The sequence below is a fragment of the Hyperoodon ampullatus genome (genome assembly GCF_949752795.1).
Source record: "Hyperoodon ampullatus genome assembly, chromosome: 5".
Lineage (NCBI taxonomy): Eukaryota > Metazoa > Chordata > Mammalia > Artiodactyla > Ziphiidae > Hyperoodon > Hyperoodon ampullatus.
The window spans coordinates 33,706,165-33,725,590 of NC_136918.1; the positions used below are offsets into that span (position 1 = coordinate 33,706,165).

General features: G+C 35.3%; 1 protein-coding gene across 1 annotated transcript in view; it reads right to left on the reverse strand.

The window, feature by feature from the left end:
- Positions 1-1,883: 1,883 nt before the first annotated feature.
- The window catches only part of ZNF148 (zinc finger protein 148), a gene marked incomplete at its 3' end in the record, with an annotated part of 87,727 nt that continues 70,184 nt past the window's right edge, over positions 1,884-19,426 (reverse strand). Inside the window, exons 7-8 of the mRNA XM_079704282.1 lie at positions 3,807-3,925; positions 1,884-3,482 (exon numbers count right to left, since the gene is read on the reverse strand). Coding sequence (XP_079560408.1) covers positions 1,884-3,482; positions 3,807-3,925 — 1,718 coding nt within the window. The remainder of the gene's footprint in view (positions 3,483-3,806; positions 3,926-19,426) is intronic.

Below are 19,426 nucleotides of genomic sequence, written 5' to 3' on the forward strand. Positions count from 1 at the left end.
AGCAAAGTTTAATAACCAAAGTGTAGAGGAAACCCATATTAAACATAATTTATATTCCTTATCATAAAAACACCATATATTCAAAATAAATGCAAAAGATGTTAAGGGTAGATATTTCCTTGTTCCCTTTCTTTATGAGAACAGTCTTGGGATAACATTAAATAAAAGAAGAAAATAATTTAAATGTATAACATTCTATACTGAAACAAAGACTGCAGATCTATAAGGCCAATACAAAAGTTAAAATGGAAATTAACATAAAGTTGCATCTTCCAAGGGTTTTAATTTTAGATTATCACTGGTGCTATATCAGTACGTGTGCATTGTGACAAAGATGGTGGAAATTTAACATGAAAAACCAAAAAGTTGGAAGAAATTAAACAGGATAATAAAATCAATATAACTAACGTTACTTTCCAAAAATTAAAACTGTCCAATGTGTAACTCAAACCATCATTCTTTAGAAAAGTATACATATAATATGTATATATATAAAAGCACTATTTATTGTACCATGCTGTATTATTTTAAGACAAAGAATTAAAAAAAAAAACATTCGTGGTATAAGGATAAAGTCTGTAGTTTATTTAGATTTTGAAATGCAACAAAAAGTTTCCGATCACTCATCTAGCTGAAAAAGAAACTGTAGTTACTAGAATTAGTAAACACTCTTGGTTTGTAAAATTGTAATGAGCAGTGTTCATTAAAAAGTAACTCAAGATAAAATAAGCAATTAAAATGCCCATTTCTTTAGTTTCTCTGGATACTGTTTAATTATCCAATCTATCAAGATTCTAGAAAGAGAAGGATTAAACCAGGTTTTACAGTTCCGAAGATATCCAATTTCCTTTTATTGCCAAAAATTAAAATTTTCAATTATGAGATGATTATGACACAACCATATCAAACCTAAAAATCTAAATTTTTTTTTTACTTTGAGAAATCAAAAATACCAAATAGATTCTAAGTGCTCTATGTTAACTGAAGTGTATATGTAAAGTAAAATACAATTAAGCTTTAAAATGTGGAATATACATTTTGTATAAGCATTATGTTCTTGGGAATGTAATCTACAGAATATCTTTTTACTAAAACTTCAAAACCTTGATACTTGCACATGAAAAATCATAAAAAATATCTAGGTACAACTGTACAAAGAAACTGACACCAATATGCATACTTCCATAGAGAAGTGAATGCTTCAACAGTTATGTATTTTGGTAAAAGTTCTGAAAGTATGCATATTTTTAAAGTAATTAGGCTTTTAAATAGTGGAGTCTTAGACTATCAGATTTTTATTACTTTTTTTCTCAAAAAAAAACATGTCAATATAATGCAAAATGAAAATCAAGGGTATATGGCATATCATTCTTTTTAAAAGGTGGTTTCCTTTTTCCCCCTATAGGACACACTAATTTATTTAAGCCATAATCTCTTGACATTTAAACTTTTAAGTTCACTCTGTCTATAAAGTATACTCAGATTCCCTGCTGAAGTGCCATGACTATGCTGAAAAACTTAGAAACAGTATGAGTAAATTTCACACAATTACTAATCTCCTAAAAATGTACAATATTATCAGTTAGGAAACAATTGTGCGAAAGTCTTTTTTTTTTCCTTTTAAACTTGGTGTAGGTGGAATAGCAAGTTTCTGATCTAAAACAAATAATGCATTGCTTCTATAAAGGTGACAACATGTAAGGCAGTTCAAAGAATGTTGACTAACCAAACAAAATGCAGTTATTGGATTATCTTGCTATTCATATCAGCTTAACTTGTTTTAACGCATTGCTCTTAAATCTGTACAGCACTCCATTTTACACAGAGTAACCCCACTCTTGATTAATCTGTTCTAAAGTGCCAGTATTATTTACACATTTTTTTTAGCCAAAAGTCTGGCCAGTTGTGGCATCAGGTGAGGATGTCATCCCAGCTCTATTATCATTTACATTCACCAAGGGAAATTCTGGAAATTCTGCACTTGTCCCTGGTCCCCGAAGGTTCACCTGTCCATTGGCAGTGCTAAACTGAGTAGCTATTCCAGCTCTGGATCCATGATATGGAGCACGGAAGGGTTGTTCAAAAGAGCTCATTTGGTAAGCTTGGTGGACAGGCTGAGCCTCAGCTTTCTTCTGAGAAGTCACTTGATCCAAAAAGTCCTGTGTTGATGTGGCAGAAGCATGGTTTGTCTCATCACCTGAAAAGGGAAATGAGTGCTGTGAATCACCAACTATTAGTCCAAAGTGGGACTTATCTGGAGTTGTTCTTAGTGGAGAATTCATTCCTGATCGAAAGCTATTGATGGGCATGGCTGCATAGACTTGCTTGTCTATGGAAGAGAATGCTGGCTGATTTGGAAGGGTCTGGTTATCGGTCACAAAGTTAAGGCTCGGGCTATTCAAATAGGCATCGTTTTGGCTAGTTCTGTCCAAAGCCTGCTGCAGAAACTTTGAGTATTCCTGCAACATGTTGGCTTTATCTGATGAGGATGCTTGGGAGCTTGATCCAACATTCTCCGACTGGGTAACCTCAGGTACTTCAGAAGAGTTTATTGATATGCTAGAAGTCACCTCAGTGTCCGCAACACTGAATGATATCTCATGTTGTCCATTAGCTTTATGAGAATAATGATCCAACAGAGTTTGCAGTACCTCATCTGGAATAACATTTTTGTCATGATTACTTTTTATCTCCACATTCAGTGCCTGTGAATCTAATATGGATGCTGTGGTACTCTCATCAATGACACTTGCCACAGCTGCCTGTGTTACAGAAGGCTGAGAAGCTATGGTACCCACATTCAGCGCATACTCCCTACTATTGTTACTTGCTGCCTGAAGATATCGCTTCTTCTTCAAAAACTGCATGGCATCATCATAATTAGTGCTACTGTGCACAGGTTTACTAGGCCCTTCTTGCAAATTGTCAACCTGGTCAATGTCAGCATTGCCTTCTGAGTCCAGTAAAGCTTGTTTGTCCACAAGTTCAAAAGCATACTTTGAAACTTTGCTCTCTTCATATGTGGATAAAGGCGAAATTGTTTGATTTTGCTCCAATGGCTGTTTCAGACTTCTCTTACTATTAATTTTTTTGAGAACCAACTTAGGTGGATGTATTTCTCCTGATGCATCTTCTAAATGCGATCCCCCAACTGAAGAATGCGGCATTTCAACAGCATACTCTGCCACCATATACTCATCTTTTACTTTAGTACTTGAAGAGTAAAGAGGCAAGTAATCATTTTTGTCTTTCTTCAGGTCAGATTTGTCCAAAGAACTCTCTTTGTCCATCCCAGATGATTTTTTCTCAGTTTTCTGCCTTTTCTTTTTTGGCAGTGAGTTATCTTTTGGTGATGTAGAAAAGCCAGAATCTTCCTCAGATGTCAGAAGGCCACCTTTGATGGCACATCTGTTTAGTTTTTTGTCATGATTTTCATGGCACATACGTTTATGTTTCAGTACACGATCTGTTCTGGAAAAATACTGTTGAATTCAAAGTTCGGAAGTGAGTTTTTTGTTTTAGTTTGTATTTTGGTCAACCAAGAAAAGAAAAGAAAAAAATGGAATTAATATAAAGATAGATATAAGTATAATAATATGAGCAACTCCAAACTAATTTGCTGAGCCAACTGTTTATTACAAATTGAATCAACAGCAGTTAGGAAGTTCTTCAAATAGTTTTAGTAGTAACATTTTCTAATTTAACTTATTAGAATTGTTTTATAATTTAATTTCAGATAGAAGAGTTTCAATGTCACTCATACCACAATAAAGTGATTTTTAAAAAAAATTCAAACCGCACCTTACCTGTAAACAGTATTCACACTGGTAGGGTTTTTCTCCACTATGAGTTCTCTTATGCCTTTCCATATGGTATTTTTGAATGAATCTCATACCACATTCATCACAGCGAAATGGTTTTTCACCTAGCACATGATACAGAAAGTTTAAAACAAAACAAATACTGTAAAATAATGAATTACTTTACCACAAGGACCTCTAAATAAATGGCTTTTGAACGTTGCCATACTTTGTTCTTTTTAAATGGCAAAAGTCTCCCTCATACTAAACATATCTTCCAGTTTAATTTGTCAAGAATATCTTGCTTTGTAAAAATGAAAGAGATTGGTACACACCATTGGAAAGAAAAGGTTGAAAGCAGGCATACTCAATTTCCCTTTTACTGTATGTGTACATAATATACTCCTTCCATAGAGACCGGTATTATTACCAGGACCTTAACAGTAATATGAACAGGGTTTCAGTAGAGTGGCTCATGTTTCTAATCCTTTTTTCAATCATACAAAAAGTATTTCAGAAAATTTTTTGAAAAAACAAAATGTTACCCATACATAGTCCAACACAATTCTTGGGTATACCTTTTTAATTCTTCATGTCTTTTCAAAGATATTTGTGGTTAAATGAAATCTGAATCCTAGGAAAATATTTTTTAAATCTAATTTATTAAAACATAAGAAGAGCTTAAATTAGAGACTAAGTTTTAAAAGTAATGTTTGTTTATACTGATTCTCTTTTCCTCGACTCAAACCAGCATTTCTCATGTCCTTTCGGGAGCGAATTAAATTGAGGGCTGTTAACTGGGCATATGACCCCCACACCACCCCCAGTTTTTTTTTTTTTTTTAAATCACATTAAGGACTTCTCAGCTTTAATGAACCATTACTAAGAAGATCTAAAATGGCTTTTACTGATAAAGCCACAGCCTAAGTAAATAGAAGGGTGTGACAAGAAGTTATCTTAAATAATGCTTGTTTGGGAAACCACTGTTTCTACCCTTCATACAGTCAACAAAACTTTACTGAATACTTCTCCTCTACCCATAAAAGTATAAGACATGTTACTTGTCCTCAAAGAGTTTATGACATAATTGGAAAAACAAGAAAGAAATAACTAACAGAACTACATCCAGCTTTGGTTTACCTTTATAACTTTATAACCCACTAGTTATCTTCTTAACATTTTTCTCCAGCCAAATCGAAGAGCCTACCATCTCATGCTTTCCTACATCTGCCTTGATTCACGCAGCTCCCTTAGTCCACCTCCGTTGTGTTCAGGTACTACACTCCCCTCAAGGCCCAGCCCATCTCCTCTGGGATACTTTGCCCTATTCCCCTAGAGGAAAGGCATCTTTATCTTCTTTAACTTTCCAGAGAACTTCAGCTGTACCTCTCCAATGGCACTCATTACTTTCATTCCAATAATTATTTTGTACGAATCTATTTTTTTAACTAAATTACATTTCTTTAGGTCAGAATCTGGGCCTAAATTATCTTTATGTAGCTCAAAATACTTCAGGCAACTTTTAAGGGCCACATGAATGGCATAAAGTATTATTACAGTGGATTATAATTGGAAAAAATGTTATTATGAGATGGTATGATTTGGGAAAGCTTCTTGTGTTAGAATCTAAGCTGAGTAGCCCCTTAAGGGATTGTGTGTATGAGATTAAAGCCAAGGAAAGAAAATTTAGTGAGGAGTAACAGAGCAACTAAGAGTTGAGATACTATAAAATATACTGGAGAACTGGTACCTAACAAGACAATTTAATTTGGCAACAAATAAATTATTTGAAACTTTCAAGAACTGCAACTTCTGTAATCGCTATGGAGTTACCAAATTTTAGGGCCGAAGGGACTTTGAAATGGCTTCAAACTATGCTCTTGGGGGCTCCACAGAGGCCCCCAAAGGATCATCCTGGTGTGGCAAATGGCTCTAAGGTTGCCACCCAAAATTCAGGACAGAACAGCTCCACTTCTGTACACAGGGAGTCTGAGTAAGGACTCCAGGGTTCAAAGGCTAGAATGGAGACCTAACACAACTAATCTCGACCAATTTACTTATTTTTACAAAAAAGAAAGTCCAGAAAAATTAAGATACTTGTCCAAGGGGTAAGTGGGTAACTAATGAAGCAACAAAAGCTGGAAGAGAAGACCACTTATTTAGGAAGTTTGAAAGTGAAAGAAATGAGAAAAAGGAAGTAAGAAGTAATAGGAGGCAATCCATTTGAGATTAAGAATTGGTAAGGGTGGGAAACTGAACTAAAATGGAATATTATGGTGAATAATCAAAATAACAAGATCCCAGAAGAACTAGGATGAAAAGGGAAGGAGAGTACAAGTATTATTTTATTTTATTTTTTATTTTTTTATTTTTTGTGGTACGCGGGCCTCTCACTGTTGTGGCCTCTCCCGCTGCGGAGCACAGGCTCCGGACGCGCAGGCTCAGCGGCCATGGCTCACGGGCCCAGCCGCTCCGCGGCACGTGGGATCCTCCCAGACCAGGGCACGAACCCGTGTCCCCTGCATCGGCAGGCGGACTCTCAACCACTGCGCCACCAGGGAAGCCCACAAGTATTATTTTAAAAAGAAGTTTAAGAATAGGTGCATATTTTGAAATAAAGACTGTATATGATAGAGCTCATTAAGATCAGAAGTTAAAGTCATTCTTCGAAAGTGAGAGAGGATCAAAGAGAAAATTAGTGAACTTATTAGAATTCAATTAATTCTACATGATATTCATGAAATGGAAGACTTTAATGTTAAAAATGATAATACACACCACATTGGTCAAAGCAGAAGATGACAACCTGATCCTAAAATTCATATGGAAATGCAAGGGATCCATAACAGCTAAAGCAATCTTGAAAAAGAAGTACTAAGTAGGAAGACTCAGACTTCCCAACTTCAAAACTTACAATCAAGCTGCAGTAGTAAGATAGTGTGGTAATGGCATAAGGATAGACATACATATCGAGGAATAGAATCGAGAGTCTAGAAATAAACCTTTACATTTATAGTCGACTGACTTCAGTGGGGAAAAAACAGTCTTTTCAACAATGACACTGGGACAGTTTGATACCCATATGCAAAAGAATGGGGTTGGACCCCAACCTCACACTGTATACAAAAATTAACTCAAAATGGATCATAGGCCTAAATGTGGGAACTAAAACTGTAAAACTCTTGGAAGAAAATATAGGAATAAATCCTGACTTTGGATTAGGCAATGATTTCTTAGATACAACACCAAAAGCACACGCAAACAAACAAAAAATAAATAAAATATACCTCATCAAAATTAAAAACTTTGTGCTTCAAAGGACACTATCAAGAAAGTAAAAAGACAAAATGCTGTAGTAGCTGCTGTGGGAAATAGTTTGGCCATTCCTCAAAATGTTAAACTTAGAATTACCATACAAGCCAACTGTTCTACTCCTAGGTATATACCCTAAAGAAGTGCAAACAGGGATTCACTCAGAGATTTGTATACCAATGCTCACAGCAGCATTATTCACAACAACCAAAATATGGAAGCAACCCAAGTGTTGAATGGATAAACAAAATGTGATATATACAGACAATGGAATATTTTTCAGCCATAAAAAGGAATGAAATTCTGATACATGATACAACATGGATGAACCTTGAATAAATTATGCTAAGTGAAAGAAACCAGGCACAAAAAGGACAAATACTTCGTGATTCCATTTATATGAAATACCTAGAGTAGGCAAATTCACAGGAATAGAAAGTAGAATAAAGGTTACCAGGGACTGGCAGAGGAAGGAAAGGGGAGTTACTGCTTAATGGTTACAGATTTTTGTTTGTGTATAATTTTGTTACACAATGTTATAAATGTACTTCACTACACTACATTGTATGCTTGAAAATGATTAAATGATAAACTTCAAGTTACCGGGTTTTTTTTAAAAAGGTGAAAAGACAATCCATGGAATGGGAAAAAATATTTGCAAATCATATGTCTGATAAGGGATGTATATCCAGTATGTTAAAAAAAAACTCTTACAGGGCTTCCCTGGTGGTGCAGTGGTTGAGAGTCTGCCTGCCGATGCGGGGGACACGGGTTCGTGCCCCAGTCTGGGGGGATTCCACATGCCGTGGAGCGGCTGGGCCCGTGAGCCATGGCCACTGAGCCTGCGCGTCCGGAGCCTGTGCTCCGCAACGGGAGAGGCCACAGCAGTGAGAGGCCCGTACCGGAAAAAAAAAGCCCACAAAAAAACCAAAAAAAAACCCTCTTACAACTCAACAATAAAAAGACAAATAAACTAATTTAATAACAGGTAATGGATCTGAATGAACATTTCTCCAAAGAATATATACAAATAGCCAATAAGTACATGAGAAGATACTCAACATCACTACTCATTAAGGAAATGCAAATCAGTATCACGAGATACCACTTCACACCCAATAGGACAGTTAAAACAGAAAGGACAGTAACAAGGGTTAGCATGGATGCAGAGAAACTGGAACCCTCACACTTGGGTGGGAGGATTGTAAAGTGGTACAGCTGCTTTGGAAAACAATTTTGCAGATCCTTAAAATGTTAAACATAAGAGTTACCATATGACTCGGCAATTCCACTCCAAAGCATATACCCAAGAGTACTGAAAACGTTATTTCCACACAAAAACAAATATTCCTAACAGCATTATTCATAATAGCCAAAAAGTAAAAACAACTCAAATGTCCCTGAACTAATGAATGAATAAACAAAATATGGTCTCTTCATACATGGAATATTATTTAGCTATAAAAAGTAATAGAAGTACATGCTACAACACGAATGAACCTTGAAAACATTATGCTAAGTGAAAGGAACTAGACAAAAAAGACCACCTACTGTTGATTCCATTCATAAGAAATGTCCAGAACAGGGAAATCCATAGAGACAGAAAGGAGAGTAAAGATTGCTTAGTGCTGGGAGGAAGGGGTACAGGATTTTAGAATGGTGAAAGTTATCCTAAAAATTAGACTGTGGTGACAGCTGTGCAACTCTGTGAATATACCATAAACTATTGAATTGTACACTTTAAAGGGGTGGGTTTTTTGATATTGCCAATTACATCTCAATAAGGTTGCAACTTTAATACTGAATGATAACATAACTGACACCACACAAAGTGAATGAGAAATGATTTCTTCCCACAAGGAGCTAGCAATTAAATTCAAAATAAATTAAATGGAGAAAAATCGTGCTTAAATTATTTGCTACATATTAGTAGAAGATCAAGAATTAAAAGCTTATTTAACCAGAAGCAACATTAAGAAATTTACTTTAACAAACATTAATGCCTTAAAAGCAATTTGTAAAAATGTTCCTTTGTTGCTTAAAACAAAACACTTTCACGGTCCCCTAAATAGAACAATTATGATGGCTAAGTCAGCCAGAAATGAATGTAAACACAAATTCATCTTCCGTAGTCATTTATTTTTTGATTACCTTATTTCTAATCCTTTGTCTTTTGTTCTGCTTTAGTATTTATTTTCCTTTTTTACTCTACCATCTTTCTTTGCATCTTGTTCTCCCTCTCCCATTTTTTCCCTCTTCTTCTCTCTCTCCCTTTTTAACTAGCCATTCCAGAATAAAACTTTTAAAGTTTTGCCATTTAAGGATCCTTGTTTGTTTATGGATTAGATCACATACTTAAATGATTCCCCCCCGACAAAATCGAAACAATATAGAGAAGTATACAGGAAAAAGTCTTCCTCTTATCTTTGCCCCTCCATAGGTAACTACATTTATTTGTTTGGGTCTGTTTCTTTCCAGAGTTTCTTGACACAGGCATAAGCAAAAATAAGTATAGGGCTTCCCTGGTGGCGCAGTGTTTGAGAGTCCACCTGCCGATGCAGGGGACACGGGTTCGTGCCCTGGTCCGGGAAGATCCCACATGCCGCTGAGCCTGCGTGTCCGGAGCCTGTGCTCCACAACAGGAGAGGCCACAACAGTGAGAGGTCCGCGTACCGCAAAAAAAAAAAAAAAGTACATATTCTTTTTGTAATTTTTCCCTCTTTCTTACATGAAGATAGTGTATTTTATTGTGTTCTGCATCTTGTTTTTAATTCAGTAATTTGGAGATCTTATCAGTAGAAAAAGAGCTAGCTCATTTGTTCTGACAGCTGATATCATTCACTGATGGATAGACATACAATTTATTTAACCAATCCCCTATTATTTCCAGACATTTCCTGTTATAAATAGTGCTGTAATAGATACCCTGTCAATGCAAAATTTGCAGGTACATCCGCAGGATAAATTCTCAATAACAGAATTCCTGGTCAAATAATAAATATATTTGTGATTTTGAAATACACTGCCAAAATTGGTCTCCACAAGAGATATTAATATGTACCCCTCCAGCCATGTATGAGTGACTGTTTCCCTATAACCTTGCCATATACTACTATATTGTTAAACTTCCTGATGACTACAAATCTAATATGTGAAAAAACAATATTTCAGTATGACGTTGACCATCTTACATGTCATTTTCTAAGAACTGTCTGCACCTATCTTTCACCTATTTTTTTTTTTAACTAGGTTGCTGATCTTTTTCTTGATGATTTATAAGAGCTTTATTAAAGAGATTGGTCATTTGTCTGTATGAGTTCCAGTTTTGTTTTGTTTTTTTTTAAATAGTGGGGGTGGAGTTGTTTGGCTACTAAGGGTTTTAATTTTTACATAGATGAATTTATCAATCATTTATTTTATGGATATTAAATTTTGAGTGTTATTTAGAAAGAACATTCCTGTTCCAATCTGTCCATTTTTTTTTTTTTTTGGCAGTACGCGGGCCTCTCACTGCTGTGGCCTCTCCCGTAGTGGAGCACAGGCTCCGGACGCGCAGGCTCAGCAGCCATGGCTCACGGGCCTGGCCGCTCCACGGCATGTGGGATCTTCCCAGACCGGGGCACGAACCCGTATCCCCTGCATCGGCAGGCGGACTCTCAACCACTGCGCCACCAGGGAAGCCCCAATCTGTCCATATTTTTAACGACACGTATGTAGTTTCATCTTTTACATTAAATCACATACATTTGAAGTTCATCCTGAGGTAGAATGTGATGGATAAAACTCTGTCTTTCCAGATGGCTATCCAGTTTTTCCAACATCATTTACTACAAGGTTCATCTTTTCTTGATCACATTTTTTATCACAATCATACACTGGTAAGTTCCATAGGTCTATTTCTAGACCTTCTATTCTGTTCTATGGGACTATTCATAAGCCAGAATAAACAAGTTTTAGTTATTAAGACTTTATAATATACTTCATCACTTGGTAGGACTAATCCCCCTCACTGTTTTTCTTTTGTTTTTCTCTGGTTTGTCTTGTTTGTCCACTTTCCAAATCATTTCTGAATTAGCTTAGTATCTATGGTGGGGGGAAGGGAGAGTTGCCTGAAATGTTTATGTTAACTTATGGAACATTGATACACTTTATGTACTTTATGATGTTAACTCTTCTCACTGAAAAAAGTGGGGGTGGGGTTGTTTTGCTTTGTGTCCTCAGTAGTGTTTTAATAATTTCCTAATAAGGAATTTTCCACATTTCTTGTTGCTGATATTATAAAAAGGGTGTTTACTTCCATTAAATCTTCTACTCTGTGTGTGTACACATACAAAGTATATGGTTTTCTGCAATTTTAATGAATTTGCTGGTTTTTAGTCATTTTCAGTTGACTCTCACGGGTTTTCCAAGTTTACAGTAATACAGTTATTTTTAACCTATAATATTTTTCCTACTTTTTCTGGCCATTATTCTCAAATATTATGTTAAACAGTAACAGTGATAACGTGCTCTGTATCTTGTTCCCAACTTTGGTACTCTGGTATGTCTCTTGAATGGAAATGAAAATAAAATAGCTGATATATATTTCCTTAAGAAACATAAAAACACTTAAGTGAAATATCTTTAGGAGAAAATCCCATTATTGTTTTTCCCCTTAAGGACCAGAGACCCTCTACTGGAAAAGGAAGACAATCTATACAGCACTTGAGTGATTTTAAGATGAACAGGAAAGACTTACATGAAAAATACCAAGGATTTTGTAAATACTGTTTACAATTTCAGAAAGCAATAACATGGTGAAGAAGAAACAATTTCAAGGTGTTCCACTAATGATAATTTTCCAATACCCAAGGAGCCTGGAGTTTCAATAACAGTTATCAATGAGACCACACTTTTTCCCCACTGCAGTGTTTCTCCCTGGTAACTCTGACACTGCACACACTGAGTTGTTTATGGGTAAGAATTCTTACTTAAAATGTGGGTAATTATTAGGGCAAGTTATATAGAAGAAACTGATATGGACATAAGCTTTATGCATAAACTAGCTCAATATGACTTGATACATTAATCTCATTTTTGGTAGTTTCAACTAATCCTCTTCTTCCTTTTCAACCATTCTAATCTGGCTTCTGCACTTACTTCATCAAAACGGTTCTTGTAAATCACCTTCAGGTTACCAAATACAACCAAATGTTTTCAGTTATCTTAGACCTCTCAACAGCATTCAACTTAGGTGATCCCTTTCTTTGTCCCTGAATTCACTTTTCCCTTGACTTCTATGACATTCATACTCTTGCAACCTCTCTGACTGCTCCTTCTCGATGCTCTTTCCAGCTCACTCTCCTCCCTCCAACCATGAAATACTTTAGTTCTTCATGGCTTCCTCCTAAGCTCCCTGCTTTTCTCCTTCTATATTCTTTTCTTTGGCAAAAAGGGAAACATCTATTTCCATAGCTTTAATTACTCTCTAATTTGAGCCCCAGACCACACATCCAAACTGCCTACTGAACACAACTACTTCTATGACACTTAGGGATCTCTAATACTTCATATCCCACACTAAACTTGTGATCTTCAACCCACAGCTTAGTCCTTATCCAGATTCCCTCTTTGTATGAATGGCATATAGTTTTGCAAGCCAGAGGCCTGCACAGCTTTTCTATATACCCGTCTCCGTATTCAACTGGTTAACATGTTACTGACCTACTGATTCTACCCACTAAATACCTGTCAAATCTGCCCACTTCTTTCCACTTTCCACTGTCATCACCCAAGTTCAAGATACTATCATCCCCTGACCTGGACTACTATTTAATATCTTCCTAACAGTAGTCTCTATGGTATTCACTCTCATCTCTTTCTAATTCTACATCACAGCAAGATTTTGTTAACATTAAGTATATCTGATCATGTTGAAAGCCTACTGTTCCTAGGATTCACATTCACACACACACACACACACACACACACACACACACACACACACTCTCTCTCTCTCTCTCTCTCTCTCTCTCTCTCTCTCTCCCTCCCTCCCTCCCTCCCTCTCTCTCTCTGGGTCCACTACCATCTGGCCCCTACCTTTTTCTCTCATATCTGAGCTTTCTTCACAACCCTCCCCTTCACTTTCTGAGCTCTAGTCAAAGTGATCTTTCAATTCCTAGTACTGTCATGCTTCTTCTCCTCCCCAGGATCATTTTCTCCTATAACTCCTCCCCAAAACCAATTCTTTGTCATGATAGTGGATCTAAAGTGCTTTACACTCAAGAAATGGTATCTACTGTTCTTAGTAATCAGAATGAAATTATTTTAATTATTTTATAATTATTTTAATAATGAAGTCTTCATAAAATCTAGGTCAAAATATTTAGATATTATGACATCTAATATAATAATATATAATAAAATACTATAATATTTAGGTATTATGGTATCTATGACAATGTTCACATGGCCTAGTAAAACATACTTGATAATAGAAGGGATTTTCTATCTTTAATAAGTCATAAAAAAGGGAGATCAGACAAAATTTACAAGTATAATAAGTACTACACTAACCAAAAAAGATCATTCATTATTATGAGAAGCACTATAAGTACTTAAGAGTACAGGTTTTAGAGCCAGGCTAGCCAGGTTATAGTGCTGGTCTCAGCATTTCTTAACTGTGAGACACTGAGGATGTTATTTAAACTCTTAAGACTTGATATTCTCATCCATAAAGTGAAAATATTAATAAAACATATATCAGAACCAAATGTTAAATGAGATAACGTGTGTGAGTAACCTGTCTTTGCTTAAGAAAAAGCCTAGCACATTTTAATAGCTCATTAAATATTAGCTATTAAAAATACAAATTAAGAGGTTGATGGTAAATGATTATCATTATATTAACATATTGATTACAGTTAAAACCCAGTGACTGAGCTATATATATATCCCAAATGAAAATATCCTTAGGCTAGACAATTAATTCAGAAAAATGGGAAACAAGGAGGATTACTGAAATAATTACATGGAAACATAATCACACACCCAGTAATTTGCTTAAAACTTTAGAGCATATAAGAAATAAGGTCACTTACTGCATGATTAAATTTACCTAACGTCCTCAAAATGGCGTAATTATAAAGATGGAAAACACATTAGTGTTTGTCAGGGGTTAATCATGGAGGAGAGGGAGTAGGGGAAGTACGGTGTGACCATAAACAGGTAGTACAAGGAAACTTTCTGTAATAAAATGAAGGTACAGTAAAATTTTAAAAATAAACAAACTAAAAAGAATATCTTTGGCATATAGGAGGCTAGAAAGTTCATTTATCAGTCTAAGAAGAACCCATATACTATACAGGAAACTATATTTTATAGGAAATCATCTGAGACTAAACCACAACCTATGAAGTACAAATTAGGTTATTAAGTAAAAACTGTGAAGTTGCCACAGTATCATGAAGACATGTCAGTTAAATAAAACTGGCAAAAACCTAAAAGGCCTTAGTTAATTAATGAAAGTAGTAATTTTTCTGGGTAGCAAATTTTTTAAACCCCACTTTTCTATAAGTATAAAGTGGTTTTCTTTCCTTAGCATGGAGGTCAGGGAGAAACTTCAATGCCTGCATTTTAAACTTTAGAAACTCTGACAAAGTAACACACTGGGGTCACCACCTCCCCCCCCCACCACAAAAGAAAATGAAGAAAGAGTTCTTTCATTTTTTTTCTGGGCTTCTTTTCTTTTCTTCTTTTTCTTTTTCAAGGCTAGGAAACTTCTGCCCAAAGTCATGGTGATAATAAACCAGGCCCAGTATTGAACCCTGGTGGCCTTGTTTTTAGCACCAAATTATGTACCTCATGGTTTATCTCAGAGCAATCCAAACTGTGGACCAATAATACATCAAGTCTCACCCAGGCTTTCATCAATTCATTTCGCAAGTACTACGTGTTTGCCAGTGTCGGGAAGTGACAGGAAATGTCCAGGAAAATGATAGTAGTGGAATGGCTGGAACCTAAGTTTGCTTCCTTTTTTACACTATTTGACGAATTTTCACAAATGAATACACCTTTGAAAGCATCACCACGATAATAAGAATGAATTTACCTAAAACCACAGTTTCCTGTTACTCCACACTCCCTTCGCATTCTCCAGGCAAACAATTATCCGATGTCTGTCCCTATAGTTTACCTTTATTATTATTATGTATATCTTCAAACATACACAAAAGTAGAGAAGAAGGTAGAGTCCTCAGGTACCCATCACTCAGTTTTAATAATTATCATCACTTGGCAAATTTTATTTCAACTAATTCTTTCTTTCTTCCTTTCTTATTATCAGGTAAACTTTTTACTGGAATATAACAGCCATACAGAAAAGCAAACAAATGCTCCCAACACCAGAGATTAGTTCTGCCTTAACTGCTTATTACGGAAATTAAATTTAAAGCACATAAAAAAGTACACAGAAAGTACTCTCACCATATTTTGAAAGCAAATTTCTTGAAATGTAATATACCTACACAAAACTATATCAAACATAAATATAGTCTGATGAGTTTTCTCAAAGTGAACAGACCTGTGTAATGAGCATCCCAACCAAGAAAAAGAACACTACTCTTATGAGTTAGGAGCACTGCAGAAGCACTTCTACCCCTTTTCCATTAGTAATGGCTACGTTGATGTCTAACAAACAATTCTTTTTGCCTTGTTTATGAACTTCACATAGAGTCATACAGTATGTATTCTTCTGTGTCTGGCTTCTTCCATTCAATGTTATGCTTTTATAATGCTGTGTCTAGTATTCCATCATATGAATGTACTACAATTTATTCATTCAACTCTTGATGGAAAGTTTGGTCTGTTCATAACAATGCTGCTTTAACATTCTGGTACATGTCTTTTGGTGAATATATTATACTACATAAGCATTAAACTAAGAGTGAAAATGACAGATCACAGAGTTTGTATATGTGCAGCCTTGGTAGATAGTTTACTAAAGTGGATGTGCCAAATTACGTACCCACCAGCATAATATACGAGTTCCAATTGCTCTACATCCTAGCAAGTACAGTCATCTCTCAGTATCCAGTAACCAAGGAGACCCTTGGATCCAGGAATCCCTGGATTTTGGATACCAAAGTCCACAGATGCCAGAATTCAATCAACTGAAGATCATGGAGCATTTCTGATCTGTGACTGGCTGAATCCATGGGTGCAAAACTGCAGATACAGAGGGCCTAGTGTACTTTGTACCACCTGTATTCTTCATTTTAGCCATTCTGAAGTGTGTACAAGTGGTATCAGATTGCAATCTGAAGTAATTTTCCTGGTGGCTAATGAAACTGAGAACCCTTTCATATGTTTCCTGATCACCTTGGTATCCTTTCTTGGTGTGTGTTAAGTGTCTGTTCAACATTCTGTACGCTTTTCTACTAGCTTGTGTTTTTCTTATTAGTAGGAATCCTGTACATACGTATCAGGCTTACTTTTCACTTTCTTAATGGTGTCTTTAAGGGAAAAAGGGTCTTAATGTTAATGTAACCCAATGTATTAATTTTTTCTATTATGACTAACAGTTTCTATATCCCAGTTAAGAAAGGTTACCTCCCTGTGATATTTTCTATTGATGTCTTCCATTTCACTAACCTTCTCCTTTACTGCCTCTATTATTCCACTAAACCCATGTGCTATGTTCTCTATATCAATTACTGTATTTTTCAGTATTAGAATTTTCATTTGCCTCTTGTTTATAGCTTACAATTCTTTGGTAAAATTCTCCATCTTTTCTTCTATTTCCTGTGTCTTTTCTATTATTATTATTATTATTATTATTTTATAAATTTATTTTATTTATTTATTATTTTTGGCTGCGTTGGGTCTTCGTTGCTACGCACAGGCTTTCTCTAGTTGCGGCGAGCGGGGGCTACTCTTTGTTGAGGTCAGAGGGCTTCTCATTGCAGTGGTTTCTCTTGTTGCAGACCACGGGCTCTAGGCGCATGGGCTGCAGTAGTTGTGGCGCACGGGCTTAGTTGCTCCGAGGCATGTGGGATCTTCCCAGACCAGGGCTTGAACCCGTGTTCCCTGAATTGTCAGGTGGATTCTTAACCACTGTGCCACCAGGGAAGTCCCTATTATTTTTTTAAACATATTAGTCACAGTGTAAATTGTAAAGCCCTTCTCTGGTAACTCTAATATCTAGATAACCTGAGAGATTGTTTTTATTATCTTTTTATTCTCTTGCCTTTCTATGATTCCATCCTATCACTTGGTATGCACTGTAAATTCTTGACTGAATGCAAAACACTGTATATAAAAAATTTTACAGGCTCTAGATGATGCTATCTTCTTTTAAAGAGGGTTCACCCTCTTTCTGAGCAAATAGTGTGAGCGTTGATAACCTAAATCCCCAAATGGATTAAGCAACCTTGAGTCTGGGTTATTTTACAGCAAACCCAGGACACCGGCTTTTCAAAATTAGAAATGATTGTTCTCTTCCCCATTTCCTGTCTACTCTCAAAAATGGTCAGTGACAAGCAAACTGCCTTAGTGCTTTAAAATTTAATACTTAGTACCAACAACTATACACTTTTACAATAGTAGTTCTACATTTTTACATACCAATTCTCTCCGATATTATCAGGTCTCTATGAATTTCATTATGTACTTTTAGATTATTCAATATGAATAAGGGTCTTTGCTTACTGAGAATGCACCATTAATTTAACATATAATGTGGTAACAGCACTTTAACTGTTGCAAGCAAAGCACAAATCTGATAAATTACCTTCTATATAATTAAAATAAGTCAGATACTAAAAATATTTTCCAAAGATAATTTATTTTCCATATGATGTAAGTTAAATTCTTTTAGTGCTTCCGTTTGGTACTAACACTGATTTATGTGAAATAAGCAGTTTAACCAGTTTTTAGATAATAGATGTTATGTGAGAATACTTTATTACCTACTAAATATAAAAATATTCATACTGTTCTTTGAAATATATAATAAAACTTATGTTCAGTATAAGGAAGAAAAATAAAGCATAATATTGTGGGCAAATTTTTGTTTTTGGATTTCTGCATACTTCAGAAAATACTTACATTAATGTAAGTATTTCATTACCATTTTACTCTTTATTTTGCAATACAGTTAGAAATGTGAAGTTAATATTGTATATAAAAATAAAATTAAATGCAATGTTATCTTGGAAGATACCAAGAGGTCTATTAAGAAAACAATGGGGGGAACAGATGTGTATGTATGACTGATTCACTTTGTTATAAAGCAGAAACTAATAAAAAATAAATTAATTAATTAAAAAAAATAATAATAAATAAAGAAAACAATGGGTTTCTATCAGTGTGAAAAAAACAAGTCCATGGGAGGAAAAAAATTGTAAATCACATATCTGATATATATATATATATATATATATATATATACATACACACACACACATATATAAAGAATAGTGAAAACTCAACAATCAGAAAATAATCTAATTTTTTTAAATGGGCAAAAGAATTGGAGAGACACTTTAGATCCCTCCCATCAAATTTTGTATATATACCTGAAGACAGCAAATAAGCACATGAAAAAATGCTCAACATGTTTGGTCCTTAGGGAAATGCAAATTAAAACCATAATTAGATACTAGTACACACCTATTAGAATGGCTAACATAAAGAAATCTGACAATAGGAAGTATAGTCAATGATGCAGATCAACTGGAACTCTCGAAAGTCATTATGGGAATGCAAAATGGTACAATCACTTTGTAAAACAATTTGGTGGTTTCTTATAAAATTAAACATTCACTTACCATATGACCCAGCAATTCCATTCCTAGGTAGTTTCCCAAGCAACATGAAAACATGTTCACGAAAAAAGCTGTATACAAATTTTTATAACAAATATTTATGGAAGCTTTATTCATTATCACCAAAAACTGGTAACAACCCAAATACATCTCAACTGGGGGATGGATGCACCAACTGTGATATATCCATATGACAGAATACTGATCAACAACTTAAAAAAATTAATTACTCATGCATCAACAACAGGAATGACTCTCAAATGCACTAGGATAAGTGGAAGAAGCCAGACTCAAATGGCTACATAACGTATGATTCAATTTATATGATATTCTGGAAGAGGCAAAACTAAAGAGACAGAAAAATATATCCGTGTTTGCCACAGGGTGGGGGTAGGGGAGAGGCTGACCTAAAAAAACACAGAGAAATTTTGGGGGAGTGACAGACTGTTCTATATCTTGATTGTGGGTGGTGGGTTACACAAATGTGTATGTTTATACTTTTACATATAT